At 39.3% G+C, this 9,188-nt stretch overlaps 1 protein-coding gene across 4 annotated transcripts in view; it reads left to right on the top strand.

Moving 5' to 3' along the window:
* The window catches only part of Utrn (utrophin), a 479,533-nt gene that overhangs the window by 99,926 nt on the left and 370,419 nt on the right, over positions 1–9,188 (top strand). For all 4 annotated transcript variants that reach the window (XM_010626629.1, XM_010626631.2, XM_010626630.2 and 1 more), the window contains one exon: positions 2,449–2,510. In XM_010626629.1, coding sequence (XP_010624931.1) covers positions 2,449–2,510 — 62 coding nt within the window. The remainder of the gene's footprint in view (positions 1–2,448; positions 2,511–9,188) is intronic.

The following is a 9,188-nucleotide window of genomic DNA, read 5'->3' as shown; positions in this document are numbered from 1 at the left end:
TTCCAGATGCAACCTTTTCCTTGCAAAAACCCTTTCAGAAGGGAAGAAAGAACAGTTATCACAAACTTGATGTGTTGTTATCCACCTCTCTGCCACTATGCCGAACTGCCTGAGATAATTAACTTATAAGAAAAATTAGTTTATTTAGGCTTCAGCTTTGAAATTTCTAGTTCATGACTGAGTGGATCCGTGGTGTTGGGTCTCTAGTTAGGGGCCAGAAGGCATAGCAGGAGGTGCAAGGAGGAGCGAAGTGCTCCCTTCATGGATGAGAAAGTGAAGGGAGGAGTTGGAGTCTCCCAGATCCCCTGGAGGGCAGATCCCCAGTGACCTAAGGGCTCCTGCAGGCCCCCCCTGTCCTCCATAGCACCAACCTGGGTACTAAGACTTTAACACATGGATCATGGGGGTCATTCAGCACCCACGCCGGAGCCCCGGTGATGTCTCAGGTGAACATCTCGTGGTCCTCTGGGTGTAGGGAGGCGGAGCCCAGGGCCCCTGTGTCGTTGGCTCTCATGAGGTGGGAGCAGCACGGTGGCACCGTGGTGATGGAGTGGGTGGTGCATATTCACGGATGGATCCACAGCTTTCTCACTGTTCTGCAGATTCCTGAGGCAGCTTTCACAGCCGCTAGAGATCTGTAACTGCCAGATTTGTGGGCTTTAAGGCAGCATTGACTCTTGCTGATGGGTCACATGTGCATTTGTTTATCTGCCTTGTTTACACTCATACTATAATAATTATAGCAACAGTGAGGTGAAGACCAGCTTTTTGTCAAATGGCTTTCACTCATCTTTTTGTTCTTCGTGATACCCTCACTCACTAGGTGATACTTCCTTCCGTTTCCCGGTTGGAACTGTGAGTCTGGGAGACATTGCTATGGTTCACTTACCCATGGTCATATTATAAGTGGAGGATAGGATCTGACTTGTTCAAGGCCCTTTGCCATTTCTGTTGTTCTGCGTGGCCTCCTTTTGCCTAATACCTTCACTTTGCTCATTTTCAACCTCATTGTTCTTTAGCTTTTAGAAGTCCTCCCTGTGTAGTCCAGGTTGGCCTGGAAGTCACTCTTTAGCTCAGGCTGGCCTTGAACTCATGGATCTCCTGCCTCAGCCATCTGAGTGCCAGGACTGCAGGCATATGCCACCACACCCAGCTTGTCCATAACGTTTTTGTCCTCTTCTGATTTCTCTACCTATAGAATGCTTATGTAGAGGCTGTCATTATGACCTTATGTCAGTCTTCCTGTTGAAAAACAGCTTACAGAGCAGTCAACTGTAGACTCCTCTTTGTTCTGGAGGGAATCAGACCTGTATGAAAAATGGGGAAACTTACAAAGTGCTTAGTTTTTACAGGAAAACTTTTTTTTTTTTTATTGTGAGCACACTAAAATGATGATCATGTTTGGCATTTTACTTAAAACACAACAGGAAGCATTATGTGTAATAGAAAGTGGGGTTGTGATTCTGTCCTCAACTCCTGGGTGTTAGCTGGTCTGAGGAAGAGGCAGCTGGGTCCCTTGGACCAGTTACCTGGATCTTCTCAATTCTAGGCTGTGACAGGCTCTGGCCATGATGGATCAGAAAATTCTTCCATGGCTGAGCACCCCAGGGTGACAGGACTACGTATTTTATTTATTTATTCAAAATAATTTTATTTCCTTTATAAATATAAATAAAATTCAAAATTATTTTAAACATAAAAGCTACAACTATAAAACTTCTAGAATAAATCTGAGGAGCGAAGAAAGCTCCACAACATTGGTATTAGCAATAATTTCTTGATTGACATCAAAAGTGCAAGGAACAAAAGCAAAATAAACATCTGAGAAATATTTAAATGTTTCTTGACGTGTAAAGGAAACAATCAACTAAACGAAAATGTAGCCCATAGAATAAGAGAAAAAATATATACATACACATATATATTATATAAAGAATAACTCCATACAATAAGCAGTTAACATTCAAGGTATATGTGAAACTCATAAACTCCATCAACAAAAAATAAATTACCTGATGAAAATATGAGCAAAAGATTTGGATATTATTACAGTTTATTCACACCAGAGAAACTATTCGGTATTTACACATGTGTGGCTTATTTATTTCACTTAGGAGTATATTCTCAATATGTATCCATTTTCCTATAAATGAATCTAATTTCTCATTCTTTATGGCTGAGTAGTATTCCATTTTATTTATAATTCTTCCTTGGCTGAGCAACCCAGGGTGACAGGACTATGTTATTTTATTTATTTATTAAAAATATTTTTTTTGGTGCTGGGGATTCAACTTGGGTCCTTGTGCTTGTGAGGCTGAGCTAAATCCCTGGCCCGACAGAACTATTTTAAAGTCCCCAGGATGGGGATGAGCTTCGTAGATACAAATGCTGCGTAGATACCTAATGATACAAATGCTCATAAAGTTCTCTCTGCTTCCCTTCTCACAGACGAACACAATGACGTGCAGAAGAAAACCTTTACCAAATGGATAAATGCTCGATTTTCAAAGGTAACCGAGACTTTCCGGAACTTTCTGGTGATTTGCATGCTTTGCTGTGGTCGGTGGAGTTTGGTTGGACGTGCAGTCAGGATCTCCCAGGAACGCAACCTAATAGAAAACTCCAGAATATGAACATGCATTTATTCTTCCTCTATTTCCTTTGAGAACCTGTTTAAAGGAAATTCTGATACGGAATTTGTGTGATGCTTTTTATTTTTACCCGACATTCTCCACATTCCTAAGCCAGAAGTTTGTTACTTTTGATTCTGTGAATCCTGGGTACATTTGGGAAATGAATGTATCATTGGGAAAATTTTGTGTTCACTTAGCTAAAAAAGATGATTATTTCACTTTGCCTAGGGAAAGTCAAATTACTATCCAGGCAGCCTTTGTCCGGTGCAGCCACATTTACAGTTTTTCATTCTGTGGATGTGGCTAATGTTTATATGCCCTTGGATTCTCTTCTCGTGTCCTTCCTCAGTTTTACCTCTGAAGATCTCTTCTTCCTCAGCATTTTTAACCACTTGGAACATAATCAATAATTTGTTCAATATTTTTCGATCAGTATTTTTTAAGGGTTGAAGTGAGGAACTGGCAGTGGTCTTTTCAGATGTGTTTCAAATGTGATTTCCATTGGTATAGAAGTCAGAATTTTGTCTACTAGGTCAAGGATGGGAGGAACCTTTAGGGCTCATAGATTGTAGAACTATGACAGTAAGATGAAAAGTAAAGGTTCTTCAAGAAACACCATTGTGGTCTTTAAACAGTATGAAAGCTACTTTAATATTTGTGTTTTTAACTTTCTGGATAAGAAAGCTGTAAACATCAGGAAAATATACATGGCTATTTCTTTGAGGAAAAAGTAAGGATGTTTTACTGTTACCTTAAGCAGCAGCAAAACTTTAAAAAATTGCCCATATCCCTTAAGCTGAGGACAGTGGCACATACCTACATGCCAGCCACACAGGGGCCTAAGGCAAGAGGATTGTGTTAGCTCATGAGTTGAGAAATAGCCTGGGAAAAATAGTGAGAGCCCCCCCGCAAAATATCACTCCACCTCCCAATATTTGTATTGGATTATTGGATAGTGTTTCCTGGGTTTTGTTGAGGGACACTTTATCTTGCCTTTGAGAATGTAAGGAATATGAAAACTGACTTTGACAGATGAGTTAAGATTGTAGAGAATAAAAAAATATAGAAGTGTTTGTGTAATTAGTGATTTTATATATAGGATAATTCCAAAACATAGGCAGGGATTTGGGGGGGTTCATTTTAAATTGTTTTATTGTACAGGCACAGCAATGTGTGTTTTGGACTTGACATTATTCAGAACTTTTGCATCTGCTTGTGACTGTATTCTGAGCAACTTAGTTTTAGGAGCTGAGAGGATGGGTATATGAGGAGTTTGTGGTAGTGGTCTCATGACTACTCCTGTGGGTAGGATTATCCATCCTGGTTGTTACTGTGTATAACATGGTTATTTTCTATGTAGAACAAGTGAAGCAGTGTAGTTTTTAGCAGCTTAATTTATTCATTGAGGAAGACTTGCTTTAGAATTCATTTTGATGATGAATTTTAAAACACTGCTTTCTTTTTTTGGTACCGGGGATTGAACTCGGGTCCTTGCGCTTGCAAGGCAGGCCACTGAACCACTGAGCTAAATCCCCGGCCCAAAACACTGTTTTCTTAGTAGACATGTGGAGGAAACATTTGAGACTGGTGAAATTACTTTTGTACCTATCTTTTTAAATGGAGAGAAGTAGTTCAATAAACACAGAAGGGCGTGTGTAGGATAATAGAGATGACAACTGAGAAAATGCAGTAAACAAATTTTGTGGTATTATGGGTAGGGTCACTGATATCCTCAGAGACACAAATAACTCATAGTCCAGTAGAACCATGATAGTTTATTAAATTTATTTACTATTTTTGTGCATTTATAATATTAAATGGAGAGAAGTAGTTCAATAAACACAGAAGGGCGTGTGTAGGATAATAGAGATGACAACTGAGAAAATGCAGTAAACAAATTTTGTGGTATTATGGGTAGGGTCACTGATATCCTCAGAGACACAAATAACTCATAGTCCAGTAGAACCATGATAGTTTATTAAATTTATTTACTATTTTTGTGCATTTATAATATATAAGATTCTGGCCAAGAACGTAGAAAGTACCTAGTAATTTCTATCATGTTTAGTAAATATTTTCATTCTTTAATCTGATAGAGAAGCTAAAACCTTGTTTTGTTTGAAGAAAAAGTATCAAAAGGAGGATGACTTTGAAAACTGTCTTTCCAGATCACTCCTAGTAAGAAGTCAAAGTTTAGAAGGAATTTATCTGAGAAATTATGAGAATTTGGATCTAATAAGACGGAGGGCTCATGATAGTGACATGAAACTTTCTCCACATTCTTTTGTTTTCCCTCTGACTGTCTTCAGTCTACACCTTGGGCTGTTCCAAACTGGTGTCAATAAGAGAGGACACAGCGAGTTTCTAGACTGGGACATTACCATAAAACTTCTTTGTGGCTTGGCCCTTGCTGAGCTGGGGAAAGTTGCAATTTTGCATGATGTCATTAGGTAATCCAGAGGTTAGCACAAGAAAAAAAGTCCTGTTGAAGGATATTAGTTTTGTTTCATTTCTTTTTTATCATATCTTTTGCTCTATCATGCTGGACTTTAAAAGATAATTGTTTTAGTTGACTTTCTCATTGTTGGGATGCAAAACCTGACACCCACAATTAAAGGAGGAGAATTGTATTTAGCTCAGTTTTAGGGGGTTCAGTCCATGGTCAGCTGGTTCCTGGGCATAAAAATCCTGGTGAAAGGGTGTGATGGAGCAAGATGTTTACTTCATGGCACTGGAAAGCCAGGTGAGGAAGGAGCAAGGGACCAGACCTAGACCCAAAGGCCATGCCTGTATGACACACCCAGACTTAGAAATGTGCTCCCCCAATCCCTTGGGTGAATCTCAAAGCCAGCCAAGTTGACATTCCATCCTAACCACTACAGTAGTTACTCCATGGGTCTGTTGTTTTACAGAGCTGAGAAACAGGAATCGATGGCATCTAAAACAGACATCTCTCTGGGCATCCCAAGTGTTAAACACCAAGTCTGTTAAATCTGAACACACACACACACACACACACACACACACACACACACACACACACATTATCCACTTCTCTCCATCCTTACCGATATCTTACTTTTCCAAGTCACTATTATCTGTGTTAGGAAAATTTGTGAAAGACTTTAAAATGGGTTAAAAACATTAACATATCTAGCCGGGTGTAGTGGCGCACGCCTGTAACCCAGCACTCGGGAGGCTGAGGCAGGAGGATCACTGTGAGTTTGAGACCAGCCTGGGCTCTACATAGTGAGTTCCAGGTCAGTCTCAACTACGTAGTGAGACCCTGTCTCAAAAAAACAAACAAAAAAACCAAAAAAACCAAAACCAAAAACATTAGCATATCTAGCCTAGCCAGCCATCTAGGTTATCTTTGTCTTTCCTCTGGAGCTACTCTGCAGCTCTGTGAGTTGTTGAAAATAGATAATGCAAATGAGTCATATCCATAAAATGCAAATTAATCAAAATGAAATTGATTATTGCCCCTTGTAGAGACCAGTTTTTGCATCTTTTATAAATTTATTTAAGTTTTCCATTTTTATGTTTAAATATGTGATTCTTTGAGTTCTGCCTTGAGCTTGTTGTAACATTTTGCAGGTTTCCTCATTGACTAATGAGCTAAATTGACTAATGATAAGAGGCTAATAGGCTAATATTTTACTTGTCTGAGAGTCATGACTTTACCTTTTTCAAAAATTGTCTTTAGGGGCCAGGGATTTAGCTCAGTGGTTCGCATCCAGGGTCTTTGGGCTGCATCTTCCCCTGTATTTTCATGGCAAACTCCTAGTCTTCATTTTGGCCCGAGCTTAAATGCCAGTTCCTCGAGAATATCTTTCCTGAGCCCATTGACGATTGTGTTCTCAAAGCGTTATCGTTGGAAGCATGCGTAACGATGATTTAGATAACTGTGTGCCCCTCTTCCAGAGAGAGGTGAGCTCCTCCCAGGGCGCAGGGACTATTTTTGTTCATCTACACAGCTTTTGACCTGTATTAGACACCAGTGAATATCAGTGATGACACAAATGCACATTTAATATGTCTAACACTGCATGTTCACGAACCGATGGTTGTATTGAAAAGTGATTGGAGTAAAGTGTGGGCTTGAGTTCATAACTGCATAAATTATGTTATTACATGAAGATGAGTATCTCAGGAGTTTTGCTGAATTTATATATAAAAATAAAAAAACCCAGCTTTGCAGACTTTCCCTATTTCTATGCTTTTTTTGTGGGGGGAATTGTACTGGAACAATTATTAGAGAGCTGTTTAGATTAATAGATATCCTTTTTTTATACACAGTGTAATTCTTCATTAGGAACCATCTAAATTCATAGTGGAGAAGAATGATTTAAAGCTTAAAACTGGCTCAATTCATTTCTTGATAAAAGATTTGGGAAGGGCTTGAGACAATTTAATAATACAACTCTAAAGTCATCTTTTGATTCTTAGCTCTGTGAATATATCATAGATAAGAAAACACTCATTAGAGAAATATGGTTTTTTTTTTTTTTTTTTTTTTTTTTTTTTTGCTGCAAATCCTTAATATGACACAGAGTCATAGAATGCTTTTGAGTTCGGGTGTCCTGGGAAGTATTACAGAGTAGAACAAATTACAGTTCTGGGATTTTTTTTTTGTTTGTTTTTGTTTTTTGAGACAGGGTCTCACTATGTAGTTGAGACTGACCTGGAACTCACTGTGTAGCCCAGGCTGGTCTTGAACTCACAGCGATCCTCCTGCCTCAGCCTCCCAAATGCTGGATTTAAAGGCATGCACCCCCACACCCGAGTTCTGGGATTTTGAAAAGTTACGAAGACTGATTTTTTTAAGTAGTTAAGAGTTAAAAGTCAAACACTTATATTTGGATATTCTGTTCCTTTACTTAATGACCTCACGCAAAGCATTAGCCAGTTTTTAAGCTCACTTTGTTTTCATTCTTTTAGTCATAAATCATTAGTCAATCATCATTACTTGTCTTCTATTGCTAAGAAATATGTTCTGTTGTTGTGAAACACATAAGACTGCAGTTGCTTAGGAATGCTAAATAAAACCCCACCAGGTACCCTTGACTTCTGATATCCCTGGCGAGTGCTGAGGCAGTAATGGAAAAGAGCACTGGCTCGTGAAAACCTTTTGTAGTAGTGTATAGTGTGTAAAATGCTGTTTTGATCCCTCTAATTTTCAGAGCCTCCGGTTGGTAAGCGGTGGTTTCCCGAGGGAAGTGGCCCAGGGCTCGTTGCTTTGCTGTTGGGAAGTTTGTTCTGCTTTGAGCCTACGTTTTCTTTGGCTCACTTTCCGAGCTGCTCATCTGGCAGGGCTGAGAACTTGTAAAAAGCGGAAGCTCTTTTATCAGTTGCTGAGGTGATTGATTCTCAGCAAAAAGGCTTAACAAATAAAGGTTAGGGAGGGAATATGCAAAATCAAACATGCTGAGCAGGAGCGCGGGCAATTTTCTGCTTTTCCCCTTTTGAAGAGGAAGATGAGCCAAGCTGTCACATGTTACAATTCCAGCCTTGCAGTTTAAGTTGATACAACATACAGACATCTGAACTTTTTATGGATTTCTGTATGAACAGCTATTCCGATGTGTCCCTTTTGGAGACAGGAGCGCAGAGCAGAGCTGTTGGTACCCTATTGTTTCCTGCTTTTTTTCATGTTAGAAGTTGATGGCTACAAGGATCGGAGTGGGGAAAAAACTGAAGGGAGATCTGTGAGTAGTACGCAGACACACTGTTCACTTGCAGATGTTGGTCTTCCTTTTAGTATTATGAGGGAGACTGTGTGCTTCCTGTGTCATGATAAATGGCATCTATAGTAAGTAGCGCTTCCAGCCCAACATTTTAAATTATGCCTGTAACTCGGCCTCTAAAAAGCAAACAGTAAAACTGACTCCATATTCTTGAACACCAGCTCCCAGGTGTTTTGGCTGTCCCTATATAAGTTTGGATTTGTTTTAATTCCATTTGATCTTTTAAAAAATGTTTGTCTTATAATTATACTTGCAAAATAAGTTTCATCTGGTTAAAGTCAAAACAATTGAAATGTTATTGCCTGTGTTGTGCTTTGGGACATATGGAGCACCTAATAAATTATTTTGACACAGTCTGTTGGTATTTGTGATGGTGAAGAGAATTTGATCCTTTCTCTTGAATGTCGCTGATGCTCTGTTTTGGGATTGATCTGCTGAGAGGAAATGACTCTTCACCTTTGACCCGGAAAGGGCGGGGAGCTGATGCACCTACCTTGATCCCCTGTACCCTCAGGATATCAGGTAGCTGGATTTGTTTTAATTCCATTTGATCTTTTAAAAAATGTTTGTCTTATAATTATACTTGCAAAATAAGTTTCATCTGGTTAAAGTCAAAACAATTGAAATGTTATTGCCTGTGTTGTGCTTTGGGACATATGGAGCACCTAATAAATTATTTTGACACAGTCTGTTGGTATTTGTGATGGTGAAGAGAATTTGATCCTTTCTCTTGAATGTCGCTGATGCTCTGTTTTGGGATTGATCTGCTGAGAGGAAATGACTCTTCACCTTTGACCCGGAAAGGGCG

The sequence above is a fragment of the Fukomys damarensis genome, unplaced genomic scaffold (assembly GCF_012274545.1).
Source record: "Fukomys damarensis isolate Sample0158 unplaced genomic scaffold, DMR_v1.0_HiC HiC_scaffold_14, whole genome shotgun sequence".
Classification (NCBI taxonomy): Eukaryota; Metazoa; Chordata; class Mammalia; order Rodentia; family Bathyergidae; genus Fukomys; species Fukomys damarensis.
The sequence above is the reverse complement of the archived record's forward strand: the minus strand, read 5'-3'. Positions and strand labels throughout refer to the sequence as shown.